Source organism: Artemia franciscana, chromosome 7, assembly GCF_032884065.1.
Source record: "Artemia franciscana chromosome 7, ASM3288406v1, whole genome shotgun sequence".
NCBI lineage: Eukaryota > Metazoa > Arthropoda > Branchiopoda > Anostraca > Artemiidae > Artemia > Artemia franciscana.
This window is the reverse complement of record NC_088869.1, coordinates 8,758,018-8,778,182: the sequence shown is the minus strand read 5'-3', so window position 1 is coordinate 8,778,182 and position 20,165 is coordinate 8,758,018. Positions and strand designations below refer to the sequence as shown.

General features: G+C 34.5%; 2 protein-coding genes across 3 annotated transcripts in view; one reads left to right on the top strand and one right to left on the bottom strand.

Annotated features, from left to right (window-relative positions):
• Positions 1 to 10,506, bottom strand: part of LOC136028809 (uncharacterized) — a 30,948-nt gene extending 20,442 nt beyond the window's left edge. Inside the window, exon 1 of one of the 2 annotated variants that reach the window (XM_065706717.1) lies at positions 10,374 to 10,506. In XM_065706717.1, the coding sequence (XP_065562789.1) occupies positions 10,374 to 10,397 (24 nt within the window). In that variant the 5' untranslated portion in view covers positions 10,398 to 10,506. Of the gene's footprint in view, positions 1 to 1,655; positions 1,754 to 10,373 lie in introns of those variants that run through there. The other variant, XM_065706715.1, reaches the window with a different exon arrangement.
• LOC136028810 (uncharacterized) overlaps positions 1 to 20,165 on the top strand; it is an 83,981-nt gene that overhangs the window by 31,388 nt on the left and 32,428 nt on the right. The window lies entirely within an intron of this gene.

Below are 20,165 nucleotides of genomic sequence, written 5' to 3'. Positions count from 1 at the left end.
AATTTTGATTGGATGTCTTTGAGGGAGAGTAATAAAAAAAAGGGCATGGAGTGGACAGACACTGGTTGCCTTCAAATCACTTTTGACTCTGAAAAGGGGTACTAGAACCTGCAATTTCCAATCGAATAGGCCCCCTTCAAAGTTTCTATGATAAATTATTCCATAGAAACTTGAATAATGAAAAGCTAAAAATAAAAAATAAAAATACACAAAACCTATTTTGCACATTTTTTTTGGGCAGTTCTGTTAAGCTGCCTATTCTAATTAGATAATTATTTGATAATATCTGCATTATTAAATCAATTGACTAATCGATCATGGCTTTAAATGATAAATGGCATTTCAGGCCATTTAAAAAACGAACTAAATAAGGAAGTATTACCTCAAGGCAAGCACGTGCAAATGATTTTCGTGGGTAGGGTGCAATAACAATAGCAAAAACAGTCGTTTAATTATTTGAATAGGAAGGGCCCAGAGAATTTAGGTTTCATGGGGATCAAACCCCAAGAGTCCTTTCCGTGCAAGTCCCTACAACAAAGGTAAATTAAAATTTATAGTAAAATAAAAAGCGTCTTACTTTTATGCCGCAGACGGCTTTGTTGGAATGCTCATAACGACGAATTAGTTATTCATACAGAATATTTTTCAAAAGGAAAACATCCCCTTCTTGAAGTAATAAATTTGATATTTATGCTCTGGTTTTTAAGTTGTATAAGGCAGCATTCCCCCCTCCCTGGATTCAAAAAAATCCTGTTTTTTCTGTATTTTCATTAAAAATTTTAAAAGCAACAAAACTTCACCACCCCCTATATTCTACAAAATAACTATTGCCCACCCAGGATTTACTTGAATTCACACCATTGTTTTTTCTTATGCTCTAATGAGTGTTAAAAACAAAATGATACATAAAAGTTTAGGTTTTTTTTCAAATTTTTTCACGTCGTAGTAAGCTCGAGTTAGTAACGACCGCTTAAAGCGTTTTATGTAGAACCTAACCGACATCAGAAATCATTTTTATTAGTTTGGATTACGCTCGGAAAAGGGTAAGACTTGTCTGATGAGAATCCATGTTTCTTACCCATCACAATAATTGCAATTTTATCACAAAGAATGACTTAATGACTTAATGACTTAATTTAATTTAATGACTTAATTTCTGCTAAAAAATTAGCGACTGTTTAAATTTCTTCATATAATACTAATATCTGATCATACACATTACGAAGTAAAGTTTTGCGAGCCCGATCTGACAATTGTAAGAAAAGGAAGAGTAACAGGAAATAACGGACATGGCGGAGCTGAACCGGAATTCGGTAAGTTCCCAGATCTCTCCAACATTTGGAGAAGCCATCTTCTTAATGCATAAAACGAGACATTAGACACAGTAATTAATAGAATTTCAGCCTTGAAATAAAAGAGCTATCACACCAATTTACAGACGAGTAGGCAGTCCTCCTCTTTTCTTCCGCATAATCTTTACGATCATAGCAGTAATTTTTCCATGATTTTGGAAGTGTATCCAGAATTTTGCCTTCCAAGTGAAGGATGGGTCCAAAAATGGAAATGAAACAAAGGCTGTTCCTTTCAAATATAAATGATGAGAGGCTCTGAGTCAAATCCCCCTCATCCCTCACCCAAGATATACTCCCACTTACCACTGAAGATTCATCCCCTGGGCGTCTACGATAGTTTTTCCAGTTTATACCCATTCGATCGCCTAAACTACCACTATGAAGTCAAATTTGCAACTACTGGTCACTAGAGATTAGCAGAAACCCCGTTAAGACCTTTACCTCAGATGATTATCAAACTTGTGCTAATTGTAAAAGCTTTTAGACTAGCTCATTGTGAGAATATTTTAACTTGTAATTAGTATGACCAGCTCGTGGCATTTAAGCCGCTTACTTGGGGGTTTACAACGACGTCCAACACAGGTCTATGCTTTAATCTTGGGGTGAATACATATTTGATAATCCCAATATTGACATTGATGCTTCATTAGTATTTGCTGTTTAAGCTTGTGAGTCAGATTATGATTTAATTTCCACCTTAGGTTTTCCTTTCTGAAAAGCAGGACATCCTAAAAAATTAATTTGGAAAATTTATAAACAAATTATTAAATCGTGTTTTCCTCTGTTCAAATGTCAATTGGCTCGAATTATTAGATTAAAACAGTGACAATGTCTAATTTATTTTAATATTCATGCTTAAGATAAACAGAATCCTCAGTAAAGACTAACTTTAAGTACTGAAAAACTTAGTAAATTCATTCTGGTAATTGCTCTGAAGCTACTGAGGTTTCTGCAATTCGAATAAATTTCACAACATCGGCTAGCCTGTTGAATTATATAAGAGGATTTTGCTATAAAAAGAAATATTTTTACCCTTCCTCCCAAATTTTTTTTAGAGATTTAAAAACTAAAAACATCAAAGAAAATATTGTGGTAAAGCTTTTAGCATGACTAAATATATAATTGTTGCCAAAGTGTTCGGCTGTGATAATCAAAAGTGCGACACATCCCATTTTTGTAACTTTTCAGGAGAGCCAAAAAACAGCAAAAAGTTATTTAGCTGTGGTCGCTCAGAAGGATGAGACTAATGGAGACAAAAGGGAACATAATCTAAGCTAAATTTTGATGTTCTTTTCAGTGGTATAAATTAAATTTATATATTGCGAGCGTCTTAAAAATTATTCCATTGTATGACGCATGTCTTCTTTTTCCTATAGATAATTCCTATCCCCTTTTGTCAAAAGCATTCTACGCGATTTCAAATTTGATCCATTTTTGGCTTATTTTCTTGAGAAAGAAGAAGACAAATATCAGTATCAAACAGTTCGTGGTAACAAACTGTAAGTAAGGAGCGACATGGCTCAATAGTAACCAAAACTCTGAAAAACAGAATTCTGATATAAACAGATATGCCAAAAGATTTGGCGTGATATGTTGATTTCAAATATATAATATTCATTAAGTTTAGCATAACACATCAAAAGCTAGGAGTCTGAGTAAATTTTCTCGATTTTTGAAAAAGGGGAGAAAACTCCTTAAAAGTCAAGAAATCCTAATGAAAATCACACCATCAAATTCAACATATTTTGAGAGAGAGAGAGAGAGAGAGAGAGAGAAATTTATTAATATTAAATAGAAGACAAAACAAAATAAAATTCAAAATCAAATTACAATACACATAATTCCCCTCTAAAGCCTCCATGGCCAGGGATACAAGGGGGATAAGAAAAAAAATTATTATACAAGCAATAAATTCAATATAGGCAATCACATATAGCAGTTTACAGGCAATATATTTATGGGGGATATAATATAAGCAACAACTAGAAGGAGAAAAAAAAAACAAAGAGAACATAACTGAGGCCTGGGAGCAAAGTGCAGAGAGGAAAACCACACACCACTAACAAAACACAGGGGCCATCAACTCCTCAGAGGAAAAAAAATTAATCTATTTGATTCTTTATTAAATGATCCTTATGAATCCTTTTAAAAGTCCCAAACGAGTGGCATTTCTGCACTGAAGAAGGTAGTGAATTCCAGACCTGTTGACAAGCAATGTGGAGATTGAAATCTGGTCGAATAGTAGGGGTAGGCGGAATGTGGATATTATTTGAAGAACGAAGGCTATATGGAGCTGAATCAGAAATAAACATAGGATTTTTCCGAAGAGATTTTGGAAGAATGCCATGAAGTTGATCAAAGACAAAAGAAGCACAAGAAATAATGTAAATAGACCGTAGACTTAAGAGCTGTGTTGGTGAAGAACGGTTGGTGTCCATAACCAGACGCCGTGCATTATTATACATGACGTAAAGTGACCGCAGCGTAGACCGAAATAAGTTTTCGAATGATACCCAAACTCCGTGAGACCTTAACCCTAATCATGGCTACATGGTTTCTAAATGAAAGGTTCTCATCAAGCAGGATACCAAGAAACCGGACCACCCGATTCTCTGGTCTACACGAGCCTTGTGACACCTCAAGGTGTGTAAGCTGAGGGAAAGCTACACCAATTCGAGAAAAAATAAGAAAATGTGATTTACCAACATTCAAGACCAAGTAATTGGCATTAAACCATGACATAACTCTCTCAAATAATGCCACAAGGTTAGACTTGATATCACATTCCGTCTTCCCAAGGGTTCCAAGAGTGGTATCATCAGCAAAAGCAACAAGAAAATCTTCATTAGAAGAAGTATTGGAACACGACTGAGCATCAGGCTGACACAGCTTGCAACATGCCAGAGGCCTGGTGTTTTTTTACAGCCGAAATCAGATCATTAACATAAATCAAAAATAAAATGGGACCAAGAACAGATCCCTGCGGGACGCCATAATATACGTCAGAAGGGCTCCGGAAAAGTGGATCAATTGAAATAAGCCTACCAGAAAGATATCAATCAAACCAAGAATAAGCGTTTGATCTTATACCAATATGAGATAGTTTCCAAAGAAGAATCCAATGAGTCAAGGAATCAAAAGCTTTACGAACATCCAAAAATAAAGCTGCCGGGATATGACCAGAATCTATTGCCGAATGAATTAAATTCGATTAAGCTGCGCAAGCATGCTCCGTAGAGTGACTCGCTCGGAATCCAAACTGGAAATCATGCAAAAAATCCTTTGCATCCAGAAAACTAAGAAGCCTGGATAGCATAGCCTTCTCAAAAATTTTGCTGAAAACAGATAGGACATAAATTGGCATATATTTAGCAGGATCACTCCGAGAACCCCCTTTATAGAGTACTATAACCTTAGCTCGCTTGAGAGATCCAGGAAAAATACCTTTCTCGAAAGACAGATTGACGAGCTTAGTCAGTGGTGACAGAATAGCAGGCAGAATGGCACAGATAACCCTTGTAGGAATTTTGTCTGGTCCTGAAGAGGATGATCCTTTAAGAGCATGCACGATACGAGCTACTTCAAATTCAGAAACAGAATTAAAGACCATCGACTTCAAACATGAGGGTCCAAGAAAGGCTCTGAAATTGCAACGAGAAGTTGCAGAACTTGCAGAGGAAGCAGTTACCTTTCCTATATTAGCAAAATAAGAGGTAAGCTCTAGCTGAACATCTACATCTCCTTGGACGGTTTTACTATCGATTTTCAGCATTGATGGAACTGAAGGCAGAGAACTGAATAAAGAACTGAACTGAATAGGTCTAAGAACTGAATTAATTAAATACCATGTCTTCCTTACATCCTTCCCACATTCAGAAAATTTCCTATGATAATACTGAGACTTTGTCTTCCGACACAGATAATTAAATATATCCCTATAGGCCTTGAATCGTTCGTGATGAGCCAAAGATGGTGAAGCCTTGTAAAGCTTTCACAAATAATTTTTCCTTTTCCAGCTTTTATGGAGACCTGGAGTCATCCATGGATTCAGTGGTGCTATCCTTTTCGAAGTATGGGGTGCTGGACCCCGATTGCAAATTTCCAGGATTCCTTCTTTAACTAAATCATAAAAGGAATCAAAAGAGTGGTTAAAATCTGAATCAGAAACCAAACTACCCCATGGTACATCAGCCAGACGAGAATTAAGTAGACTTAGCTCAGTATCACCATAAAGGAAAAATGGGAGATTAGATGGTGATGCTATACGCTGCACTTGATCAGCACTCTTATATCGGTAAATAGTGGGGAAATGATCAGAAATATCACTAACCAGCACCAGATTATCTAAAACATCTACGAAAAAATATTATCGATAAGAGACGCTTGTGTTCCTGTAACTCGGGTTGGTATACAAACTGGAGGTAGAGTTCCCGAAGAGAGCATCATTGACAAAAGATCAATAGTTGAAGCAGAATTTTGATCCATCAGGTTGAGGTTAAAATCATCCGTAAGGATTAGTTCATAGGGATGTTTTTGGACTGAGTCCAAAACCAAAACGTATGACTTTTAGGGGGTATTTCCCCCTATTTTCTAAAATGAGGCAAATCTTCTCAGGCTCGTAACTTTTGACGGGTAAGACTAATCTTGATGAAACTTATATATTTTAAATCAGCATTAAAATGCAATTCTTTTGATGTAACTATTGGCATAAAAATTCCATTTTTTAGAGTTTTGGGTACTATTGAGCCGGGTCGCTCCTTACTACAGTTCGTTACCACGAACTGTTTGAAATTTCGACAGCAAATTAACCTTGCTGAACACTAAATGAATGGTCCGACGCAAAGTAGGAGTATTTACCTCGAATGCATTCTTGTTTTATCAAAACTTTGTGAGAGTAAATCCGGTTTAAGATGTTCACTGAATGAATGCTATATGTGAACTGATTATATCAGTTCACATATAACATTTCACATATATCATTCATTAACCCTATTAATATCAACTACTGATATTAACCCTATTGATATCAGAACCCTATATAGAAATTTCAAACTCCCTTCTGCAAAAATGTGGAATTTTGTATTTTTTTTCCGAGAGAAACATCAGAAATGCGTATTTATTTGTCTGTTATTTTCTCAGGGGGGATCATATCTAACCAATAGTCCTAGAATATCGAGAAATGACTCATTCTAACGTAAATTGAAAGTTCTATTGAAAGTGTCTTTTTTAAGTGACCAAACATAATGGAGGGCAAAAAGCCCCCTTCCACCCCATTTTCCCTCAAATTCAACCGATCAAAATTTTGAGACACCCATTTTGTCCAGCATAGCTGAAAAGCCCACATATGCCTTTGGGGATAACATAACCCCCACAGCCCCTGGGGAAAGGTCTTTAAGTCATGAAGATCGCCCATTGTTATCGTATAGCACTGTTGTTGGGAAGTATACCAATACTTTCTTGGGGGGGGGAGATTTCCACCACGAGGATTTTCCATAGGAAGTTTTTTCGTGAGAAGAGAAATTTTATGGGGGGGTGAACTCTCCAGGTGGAGTTATACACTCGAGGAATGCGGCAGAAATCCTATACGAAATTATTTATTTGTTTTAATTTCTCATTGCCGAATTAATTTTACATGTGGAGGTGTCTAGGAATTGTCTAGAGAAAACTTCTACCCGGTTGGAAGTATCTAGAGTATCTTTCAGTAGGGGAGAGGGATTTTCCACGGGCGAAATTCTCCATATGGTAGTTTCGCACTAGATAAATTTTCTAGAGGGAACTTTCTGCTGGAACAAATTTCTATTATGGGGCAGGGGAGGGGCAATTTGCCGGAAAAAATTTTCATATAGGAAGGGATTTTCGGCGTGATTTTTAAAACAATTAGAAATTAAAGTATTTTTGCAATCAAAGTGAGTTAATGAAAATTTTTCACCTGGAATCTTTCGCAAGAAACTTTCCAGGTGGAATTTTCGGCTATAATGAAATTGTCAGGGGGAATTTGCGAGGGTGATGGGGGTATCTTATGTGGAAAAAAATTCCCATGGGGGAGATTTTGATGGGAGAAAGTTCCATGGAGGGGGAGCCGGATTTCTCGAAATTACTTAAAAACGATCAGAAATTAAATAGATAGAAAAAAATTTTTGTCATCTGAAAGTAAGGAGCAATATCAAAACTTAAAACGAACAGAAATGATTACATATATGAAAAAGGTCGCTCCCTCCTCAAGACCTCACTTTTTACGCAAAAATTTGACTTCGCGTCAGTATACTTTAAGAACGACTTCTGAAACACAAGGGCCGTTTGGTTAGAATAATAAAGCTTTTGTTTATATTTTATATAAAAAAAATTCAGTTTTGATATTGCTCCTTACTTTCGGTTGAAAAAACTTTTTTTTTATATTTAATAGCTACATAAGATAATCTACTACTGTCAGAACTGGCGTAAGTCTCTTTTTTGTCTTCGTAACGGTACTATGTAAGAAAATTCTGCACCATTCGATTCTTAGTGCTGAATTTACTCACAACACATACATAACTCAGTCTTGACCAAAATGGCATATTTTGCACATTCAATTATCACAGCCGAGTTGCAACGGCTGATAAATTAAAAAAATGAATAAAAATACAGCATATAGAAATAAACGTTGAAGGGTCTACAGTTCAAAAGTGAAGTCAAAACTTCTTGCAAATACTAAGAAAAAAACCATTTTTGTTAGGCAGCTGTATAATTTTATTTATTTGTATTGTCATTGAGGCTGATGTGTCTGATAAGGCAGTTTATAGGTGGGAAAATCTTGGTCTTATGAAAGCATAAAAGGAAACTACTTTACAAGGCAAAATTTTTTACTTGAAATATTTTGTGGTGGCATTGACATCAATTTGAAAGGGGAAAGAGCATTTTCACACCCTATGTTTTGGTTTCTTCTTTGTGCGTTTTCTTACACCTTTTTTGGCATTTCATTGAAAAAAATGAGCAAATAACAAATTGCCCCTGTGAATATATGGAGGGGCATATATGTTCGATGCCAACGAACATATTGTTAACTCAAACAGGGTGATGCCTTTCTATTTCTCACAAATATCGTCATGAACATCCAAAGGCGTTCACAGTTCAAACACTAAGTTTGATTAAGGATTATTTTTTCTGGGTCAAGCCCCTATTTTCTAATCCCATTGCAAGTCCAGTAAAAATTCCAAACCCATGTTTTAAGTCAAATCCCAATTTGTTAGGCTTTAAAATTTTTGACCGAACACATTTAGAGGCGTGAACTCACAAAGCCTTAGGAGGGTGGGGCAGAATTATTTTTTTCCAAATCCAGGGGGGGTAATTTTTCAATTTTTCATTTTTATCAATGAAACTCCTGAACAGCTCAATCAAGGCAAATCATCACGTATTACTCAACACCAAAATTAAATTGAATGAATATCAAAGAAAACAAATTTCAGTTTCACTTTAATATAATAATTTGATACCTCACATCTATCTTTAAAAGTTTTTTGAGGTTAACTATTTAGTAACTTAAAATCTATCCTAGCATCGGGAAATTTTCCTCACAATGAAAAGCTTTTCATCATTTTTCCTGCGCTAACACAGAGAGGCAGTGACAAAGAGCTTCCAACCCTTCAATATATATATATATATATATATATATATATATATATATATATATATATATATATATATATATATATATATATATATATATATATATATATATATATATATGTACTTTTAACCGGGAAATTGTTGTCATATATATATATATATATATATATATATATATATATATATATATATATATATATATATATATATATATATATATATATATATATATATATATATATATATATATATATATATATATATATATATATATATATATATATATATATATATATAATGAAAAGAGAAATCGTCAATGTAACAGCACAAACACAAAAAAAGAAAGAAAGGAGATAGAAGGAGAAAGGGAAAAACTGTTTTCCTAAATTAGTGGTTAATATAGACCAGCACTTGAATGAGGCCTTAACCCTACTCATCCATACAACCACATAGGTCAAACAGCATAGCCATACACAATCAACCATAAAGAATAATCCATGGACAGGCAGTCATGTCGTCAATAAGTATAAGTCGTCATTTACCAAACAATAAAAGCAATAAAGACAAATAATTCAGAGGCAACAACCCAACACAAGGGCTCATCAGGAGAATACACTTGCCTATAGGGTTTCGGCACTTTAAATTCTCTACCCAGTCAAGTGTTGTGCCCACCACAGAATATCCATGGCATCCCCGTGTCAGGTATCACCCCCAAAATACATGCCTATGAAAAAAAGAAACCAGCAAATGTAGAACAACCAAGTAACACCAAAACAAACTTATCCTGTTAATATATTCCTCTTTTTAGCAACAATAGGTAAACTAAATGTGATAAATTTTACCAAATCACAAATATTAACACTTTGCAAAAAACCTGAATGAACTAAACAATTATAGAATTCATCTTTACCATGAGGCTATTTTTTTAAAAAATGAAAAAATTATATATATATATATATATATATATATATATATATATATATATATATATATATATATATATATATATATATATATATATATATATATATATATATATATATACTTTTAACCGGGAAATTGTTGTCAATTTCCCTTATACTTTACCAGTATATACTTTAACCGGTATAAAAAAAATAAAAAATATGTATGTATAAAGTATGTATACTTTAACCGAGAATTGTAATCAAGTTTGGCCGCCACATAAATTGTGCAAGGCAAGGGAGGGAGGGGTGTTTTGAAGAATACTCTGGGGAGGGAGTGGAAGTTTGATCAAAACTTGTTGGGAGTAAAACGTAAATTTGTTACAAATTATTATAACTCGTACCTTTTTTATCCTTAGGGAGGGGATATAAGCCCCCCTACTTTTCAATCAACCGAAATTGAAGGAGTTCGAATGAATGTCTACCTTTGATATACTTTCCATCATACCTAACATACCTTTAACATGCTCTGATTACCCATTATTTGTATATAGCAGGATTCATATTTCTTCTATATCCTTTGTCATCACTTACAACACACTAATCTCTATATGCGAAGATTTTTTTTAAGTTCACACTTCTTAATCTGCTACTAATATGCTTGACTTGAGCCCCAATAAAATATGAATTAATTTGGTACCGCTCTAGTTTCCAAGGTGTCAGCACTGTTAAAAAGTAGGACTTGGGCATTTTAATTTATTTCATAGTTAGATTAGAAGCTTTATCAGCATTAGATACAAATATTTAAAACATTGTGCGGTTTGAGGTCAAATGACTAATATTTTTGATTGCAACTCAGATTAACTCAAGACTTAATCTAACTGTCAATCAACTGCAAGCTAAAAGGATCTGCCAACAAGGCATCAAAATTCTAGGCAAATTTGTTGCTAAATAAATACGATTTAAGGTCATGGAAAACCTAATTCAAAATAAACATTTCTATGTCGTAATAGAAGTATAATTGATTAATTTAAACAGAATTTTATCACTTTTCCAAATTTATTATTATTGGCAAAACAAAAAACGATATGCCTTCAATGTACTGAAATTTCTAGCAAATTGAAAGTTATAAGCTACTGCCCTTTTCGAGGGCGAAAAGTGATTGAAGGGTAGCAGGCCAGAGACATTTTTTTGAGACGATCGTTTTGTTCAAAATGAGCATTAAATAGGCCACCTGGTAGGATATGACCTCCCATAGCCCTTAAGGCAAGCGCTGTAAGCTATGCAAGTTGCCTATATGTTACCTATGGGTTTGTTATTGGAAATGCCGGCGTGTTGAAAACTTTGAGGGTGTGTTAAATCTTTAAGGGTATATTAAGGTGTAATTAAAACTATATAAAAAGACACTCGACATCTAGATAACACAGTGCACCTGCGCCCACAACATTTGGGGGGCTGACCCCCCCACCCAATGTTTTCCGGCTCATAAAAACGCAACAAAAATGTATATAAACGAATTTTTGATGCATTTTGTGTAAATTCCCCTCCCAAAAAGTAAATATTACCCTCCCCCCCTGAACAAAAATTCAGCATTCAAATCCAGGGCAAAAATCCAACATTCAGTGCATGCTAAGGGTTATCTTAATCTAAACCAATAGACATTATGTGTATCCATATTTTCAGAACGACGTATCTGCACAATTACGGAAACAGCTTAGGGTATTAAGTGGAAATTACCAGGGTATGTTGAATTAAAGCAAAGGATTTTCTGTTCATTTGGGTTATCGAATGGGCTTATATGCAATGTTTCTAAAATGGATCAAGTAACAATTTCAGAAAAAGTTGAGGGAGATGTAAAGCTAAATCTAGACAATTTGTTCTTCCAGGTGGTCAAAAAGACATATCTTCAATGCTACAGGAACAGCTAAGGGCATTTAGTCGAAATTTCTAGGGACTTCTGGGGTATGTTTAATTAATTCAAAAAAAACTATTAGCATCCAAGAGGTCAAAAGGGAGCAAATATAAAATATCAGAAACGGTTAAAGAAATTTTATTCAAAGTTCTAGGGCATAGTGAGGGGAATGTTGAACCGAATCAGAAGACAATGTGCATTATGAAACGGCTAAATATAATAAATTAAATATTTTACAACATATTGAGGGGGACATGAAACTAAATCAAGAGACACTATGCGTATCCAAGGGTAAGGGCGCTGTAGAAAATGTTTCGAGGGGGGCAGACGCCAAAATTGAAGTGGTGATTGGGTGACAGACAATTTAGGTGGTTTAGGATTCCAAACTACGACTTTACCCCGAAGAGGACGAATTTGCAATCAATTAAAATTCTGAGAAGTTAATTGATTTAATAGTATAAATAACTATATTTTAGGGTTCCCAGTTTCGAAAGAAGTATTGTCAAACGATGGCAGTACTGAATTCAACCAAGTTGATTCGCTTTATTTGTAATGAAATTAGGCTACGTTTGGTGATCTGCTATTGCGTATCAGCTATAATGAAGGGGATGAGTCATTGTTTAGGTTGGGGTAGGGTAGATTTCTCCAAAAGTATATTTGAATAGACAAACTGCTTACTCTTCCTGAGGCTTCAGATATAGGTTGAAAGAGGTAGGATGGATTAGGAATTAATTAAAATATTTTTCTATACGCCTAAAATGCTATATTCCCATACCTAAAGGCATTTAGGTGGAAAAGGCAAGGCAGGTCATCATCAGTCCCGCCAGGAAAATTCTTTGGGATGTCAAATACTGCTAGTAACTTAGTTTTCAGCAATTTTATATGGTAATATTTTTCTGTTTACATGAAGTACTTTAATGTATTTAAACGAATGTATGTAATGTATTTATCAATAAGAAAATCCTATTGTAGAGCTTCAGTTATTTAGAACATCAAAAGTCTCACAGAATTTCCATCCATACAAACAACAATACTCCTTTTCATCCAACCCAAATTCTTTAGTAGTAATATTAACAAGGACATTTCACCAAAATTACTATTCATCGCCAATTTTGCAAGCTTATTGAAATTTTATCCAATATTGACACTGTAAATTTGAAAGTAGGACGGTACTAATCAACTTACAGTTATTAATTTACAGATTTTAAAAGTAATTAACCAGGGATTTAAGGGACCGGTACCTCAAATTATGTCTTGGTTGGGCCTGCGTATGATTTGGAAAACAATCAGAAATTAAATAAAAAAGAGTTTTTCAACTGAAAGAAAAGAAAAACAGATTTGGAGCCTGTTTGAACAGAATATTCTTTGTATGAAGGGGGCTATCTGCTCCTTAGCTCCCTACTCTTTACTGCGAAGTTAGATTTTTTCGAATTTTTTAGAAAATATGCAACTAGAAAAAATATTGAGAAACTAAAAGACGTTTGTTTAATGAACAAAGTGCTGAGAAGGGGACAGTCCCCTTATATACAGGGTAGTTTATATTTATTTCAAGTTTTAAACTTTTTCCTTACTTTAGTGGAAAAACATTTTATATTTGTTTAACTACATTTCATGAAACTGTGAAGTTTATTGAATGCAATACTTTTGGTAGTACAAAAAAAACTACCAATATTTTTAATATATTAATCATATGTATCAATATATTAATTTACTTATTACGATGATTCCAAATATACAAGTTTCGTCAAGTTTCGTCTTGCCCATCCAAAGCTACGAGTCTGAGAAAATTTGCGTGATTTTTGAAAAAAGGGGGAAACCCCCCTAGAATTAATAGAATTTTAATGAAAAACACATCACCAGGTTCAGCGTATCATAGATCCCTACTTTAGAGGTTTCAAGCTTATGTCTGCAAAAACGTGAAATTTTGTAATTTTTGCCAGAAGAAGATTGGAGGGTAACTAGATCCCCTCCCATGCCACTTTTCTCCCAAAATCATCCGATCAAAATTTTTAGATAGCCTTTTTTCAGCATAGTTGAAAGGCCCAATAACTATAAAACTGTAGCGTGAAGAGTGAAGTGTTAAGGAGGGGGTAAACCCCCTCATATACGTAATAATTTATGTTCGTTTTCAATTTTAATGTTGCTCCTTGTCAATTGAAGTATGTCAATTAAATTAAAAATATATAAAAATGAAAAAAGTAAGTAATTACAAAAAAAACACAAAACAATAGCCAACTTACAAAAACTAAGATATAAATTCCCAGCTTTCACTTCTGTTGAGCAATGCCAAAGCGTTGGACGGATATTTTTTAACTACATCGACAATTTTGAACTTGTTTATCAAACATCAAAATATTTAATGCCTTGAGACGCCGTGTTTATAAAAAGTAACGCATTATCAAAGTAGTTTATTCAAAGTAAAACATTATGACTAAGATTAAGAAAATTTTAAGTCAATTCCAAAATTGTTTAATGTTGAATTCCAAAAACCAATATATTTTACACCTTTATGCTTCATAACTAAAAATTTAAATCTTTTTCAAAGTGACAACTAGATTAATACAATCACCCTTGGACAAAAAATAAATGCTAATAAAACTCTTGCAATGCAAGCAAATGTTGACGGCATAGTTTTACCGAAATTGTCCCATTGTTTTCCTAGTGTATATTTATATGAACTTTCTTGTGTATTAACAACTGCAATAATTACGAATAAACAAATTCATATCTAGGATCACCATAAAAAGCTGACTCGTTGATTGAATGTTATCAACAGTAAGGCTCTTATACTTTGGTTTTTGCCAAGGATCGTTATTTATTTAGCACTCATCACAATGGAGAATTTGAACTTTTTGACTGCTCCAACCAAATCATATAGAAAAATGTCTGTACAAAACTCGAAAGGGGTCACTCAGTCACAAATTAGAACTTTTATGTTCCATATTAATGGATCAAAATTTATTGGCAGGCAGCCAACAATAGAACAACACAAATTTGTCCATGTTTTCCCCCTGTTCTGCTCTCTTTCCTTTGGTTTCCTTACAATTACTTAATAGTCCCAAATTTCTAGGGGGAGGCCATGGCCCCCTGCCGGAGCCCATGCCAGGCTGCCAAAAGGGAATCTGCGCAATACTTCAAGAGCAACTAAGTATATTAGGTTAGGGCTTTCAGGGCATGTTGTTTGGGAATTTAGAACTAAATAAAAAGATAATATTTGAATCCAGGTTCTAAAAAGGGTGATTCTGCAATATCTCAGGAATGGCTAAAAATGTTAAGTTGAACTTTTAGAAAATGTTGAAAGGAATGCTGAATTGAACTAAAAAAAAAAAAAAACAACACTTTGTGTATCCAGGTTATCAAGAAGACGTACCTGCCTTCCCTTGCGAATAGCTTAGGGTATTGAATGGACACTTTCAAGGAGTGCTATGGGATGTTTAACTGCTTAGGACAAAAGCTTATCTGGGATGAAAAAAATTAGAAAACTATGTTTTCTCGACTACTAAGCATTTTTACATATATATTTTAACGTTATTTTATATTTCCACGGAAATTTTTTAGCTATTTTTTCCCTCAAAAATCCATTCATCCCATTTTTTCATTTAATTTAATATTCTTATTTTCTTTCTTCTTCTATTGAGGTAGTTTTAATTGAATTATAATACATGTTATTAAGAAGCCTGACATACTTAAGGGGACCCCCTTCTCTCAAAGAGGCTGTTTGTTTTCTTCTTTTCTCCCCTTTATTTTAAAATTAAATTAAAAAAAACAATTTTTTTAGCTGAAAGTAAGGAGCGACATTAAAACTTCAAATGAACAGAAATTACTTCGTATATGAAAGGGGCTGCTTCGTCCTCAATGCCTCACTCTTTACGCTAAAGTTTGACTCTTTCTCTTAAGTCTGCCTTTTAAAACAGTAAAAAACTTTAGCGTAAAGAGCGGGGCGTTGATGAGGAAGCAGCCCCTTTCATATACGAAGTGATTTCTGTTCGTTTGAAGTTTTAATGTCAATCCTTACTTTCAGCTAAAAAAACTTTTTTTTATTTAATTTCTGGACGTTTTTGAATTAATGCATGTTTTGATCTTGGCTCTACGCACATAAATAATTAAAACAAAATTTGCATATTAATTAATTGCAATTAATCGGAATATTTTTAGAAAAAAGAAGCGAAGGAGGAGGCCTAGTGGCCCTTCAAGTTTCTGATTACTTAAAAAAGCAGCTAGAACTTTTAATTTTTACAAACGTTTTCATTGGTAAAAAATATACGCAACTTACGAATTAACTTATGTAACGAACTTCTATATTCGTATGTTTTTATTGCGTATATGAGGGGGTTCAACCCTCGTCGATACCTCGCTCTTTACACTAAAGCTTAGATTGTGTCCCAATTCCTTAAGAATGACCTCTGAATCACAAAGGCCGTAGAATAAATAGTTAAAATTACTAAAAATACTTTAGCGGAAAGAGTGAGGTATAACGAGGAGGTAAACCCCTCATATGCGTAATAATTTTTGTTCGTTTTAAGTTTTAATGCTGCTCCTTACTTTCAGCAGAAAAAACTTTTCATATTTATTTTTTTATTGTTTTTTCAAATAAAGCTAGAAAATCCTGCGCCACCTTTATTGAAATTCTCTTTTACCATGAGAAGTCTCTCCATGGAAATATCCTCCCACGTAACCCCACCCCCTCAACTCTCCCCCCTAAACCAAAAAAATCTCCCTGAAAACGTCTGTACACTTCCCAGTAACCATTACTATATGTAAACACAGGTCAAAGTTTTCAACTTGCAGCCCCTTCCACGGGGACTGCGGGGGAGTAAGTCGTCCCTAAAGACATAGTTATTAGGTTTTTCGACTATGGTGAATAAAATGGCTATCTCAGAATTTTGATCTGGTTACTTTGGAGAAAAAATGAGCGTGGGAGGAGGCCTAGATGCCCTCCAATTTTTAGTCACTTAAAAAGAGCACTAGAACTTTTAATTTCCGTTAGAATCTGATGGTGTGATTTTCGTTAAAATTGTATGACTTTTAGGGAGTGTTTCCCCCTATTTTCTAAACTGAGGCAAATTTTCTCAGGCTCGTAACTTTTGATGGGTATACCTGATCTTGATGAAACTTGTATATTCAAAATCAGCATCAAAATGTGATTCTTTTGATGTAACTATTGGTATCAAAATTCCATTTTTTAGAGTTTCGGTTACTATTGAGCCGGGTCTTTGACTTCTTTGACTTCAGGCAAATTTTCCTAGGTTAGTGGCCTTTGATGGGTAAAACTAAACTTATTGAAACATATACATTCAAAATCAGCATAAAAATCTAATTCTTTTGATATACCTATTGGTATCAAAATTCTGTTTCTAGAGTTTCTGTTGCTACTGAGCCAGGCTGCTCTTACATACAGTCCGTTACCACTAACTATTTGATAAGAAGAAACATATTAATTTATGAACAAAACTATGAGAATTGCAACAGACAATTATTGAAATCAGACCACCCAGAACGCATTGATACAAAGACAGTGACAAAGCCAAAGATAGGATATAGTTTAGTTTGAGTTTTAGTACAGTATAGTTTGAGCATAGACTCAAACAGACAGAACATCAATAACATAGTGAATGAAGAGGCCCCAAAACTAACCTTCGAGGACGAAATCGTTATTTTATCATAGAAAATTCTCTGCGTCCTGTAAAGACATTAGGAAGACATGGCAAGTAATCAATTCTGTTATCAGGCCATCTTTTCTGCCTCCTTTTGTCCCTTCAAGTGTTATGATTGACGGGAAAAATGTAGAGGGTGAGCTAAAAGTTCAAGATGCGTTTACTTCCTATTTTGCTAATATCGGCAAAACTACAGCCTCTTGTGTAAGTCCTTCTTCTTCTCTACCTGATTTTTGGTCTTATCTAGGACCGCCTTGTCCTAAATCAATGGCATTGGAACCTGCCTCTGAAGCTGAAATAGCCAGAATTGTCAGTTGTTTGAGGGGTTCTTCATCCTCTGGCCCAGACCGTATTCCGACTAAGGTTGTCAAGTTCATTCTTCCTTTCATTGTGTGTGCCCTCACGAGACTTGTCAATCTTTCTTTTGAAAATGGTGTCTTCCCAAGTGCTCTAAAGCGTGCTCGTGTTATCATCCTTTTTAAGGGTGGATCAAGGAATGATCCTGAAAATTACCGTCCCATATCTCTTTTATCAGTGTTTAGTAAAATTTTTGAAAAAGCTATGCTTTCTCGACTTCTTGATTTTCTTAATTCTAAACATTTTTTTCATGATTTTCAGTTTAGTTTTAGGGCGAAACACTCAACTGAGCATGCATGTGCAACTCTCTTGAATTATTTAAATTCAGCTCTTGACTTTGGTTTGATACCTGCTGCTCTTTTTCTTAATGTTCGAAAAGCGTTTGACTCATTAACACACAAGATTCTTCTTTTGAAAATATCCCATATTGGTATAAGAGGGAATGCTTATTCATGGTGTCTATCATATATATCTGGTCGAGTCATCTCGGTTCATCCGGACTTTTTTAATCCTTCTGGAATAGAGTTTGGCGTTCCACAAGGATCTGCCATTGGACCGATACTCTTTTTAATCTACGTCAATGACCTTATTAATGCGGTTAAAAGTTTAAAACCTACCATTTGCTGTCGTCTTTGTCAACCAGTATCCGTCACTAGCTGTGACAAGAGTTTGTCCTTTCCAGATACACTTATTGCTTTTGCTGATGACAGTACTCTCGGCACAACTGGTAGAACTGAGTCTAATCTTCGTTCAAGGATGATAGCCCTTTTTGAAAGAGTTATCCAGTAGTTTCATGTAAATTATCTTGCCTTAAATGTCAAAAAGTCATGTTTTCTCATTTTCTCCAGAGTCTCAAAGGCTTGCCCTGATTTAAATGAAATAAATGTATCAAGAGGTTCTCTAAGTAAGCCTAAGGATCGTTACGTTCGATTCCTAGGCACCTTGCTTGACGAAAATCTTTCGTTCAAGCATCATATTGACCTGATTAAAATGAAAGTCTCCAGGAGTCTCGGAATCCTTAGAAAGCTCAAATATATATTTCCAGGGTCGATTCTTAGAATCTTGTTCTGCAGCCTAGTTCAGTCTTATGTTTTCTCAAAACTTTATGATAAAGCAAGGACTCTTATTCAGGAAACTAACCGATTTTCACTTAAACCCTTGCTTGATTTGAAATCTCTTTATTTTCTTTCTTGTTCTTCTTTCATTTTTTTACAGTTGCACGGCCATCTTCCTGCTGTCCTATATAATAATATATCTTTTGTTTCTGATCAATCGACTTATCATCTCCGCACTTCTAACAATTTACTGGTTCTTCACACACCGTCAGTGAGGTCTGACTTCAACCCTCTGACAGCTTGCAACAGGATCTGGAACACGCTCCCAGAGTTCGTACGAAGCTGCCACTCGTTTGGTATGTTCAAAAATTATGTTAGAGATTTTCCAGCTAGTAAATAATTTTGTTTGTTTGTTTTTTTTTTTTTTATCTCTTTATTTTATATTCCGGTTTCCCTTGGAGTTGATGTCTCTGGATTGAGTTGGATATTTAATTGAGTTGCTGAAATCATGTGCTACCCCCTGCCTAGCTTGTCATTTTTTGGAGATTATTAAGGTTGGCGGCTCAATTTTGTTTTTTGGATTTTGTTTATATTTTTTTTTTTGTATTTTTTCTCCCCTGTTCTTTCCCGGCCATGGAGCCTTATGGGGGAGATTGTCTTGAAGCATTTTTTTGTTTATGGATTTTATTGTTAAATAAAGAACTCAGAACTCAGAATGGGACTTATCCAAAGTGAGTCAAGTCATATTTTTATCCCTGATGGAAATCCTCAAATAATGGTGCATAAAATTGTATTGACATACCACTCTCGTCTTTTTTTTATTTTTTAGTTAAAAAAATCTTTGCAGCAGCAACACTTTCATTCTGTTGAAGACTATCTCTTCTTATGTCAATGCAAAGCATCACCATTACTTTCTTTAATGAGGTAAAGCGGTATTGTTATTATTCATCACTTACTAAAGTGTCGTTTTAAATCGTTTTAATCTTTTATGGTATCATTTTGTCTGTTGGGATAAATTTTTCAAGGCTGCAAGTCTGTCTATAAGGTTTTTCACGTCTGAAATTTTCCTTGAATGGAATTTTCATCTGTGTGGTGCAATTCGGTTCAATTGTCCTTGAAACCATAGAAAACCCCTTTGATGAGAATAATTTGAGGCAAAATGAAATTTTTTGGGGTTTGAAAATGAAAGAGGAGGGTGATTCCTTAAAAGACAAGATGATTATGCATAAAAGGATAACACGTTTGGCAGTGGCACGTATAAAACAATGACAATTTTGCTGAGAACAGAACAAAATGATAGCGCTTCCAACAGTCACATGCAACAAAATGAC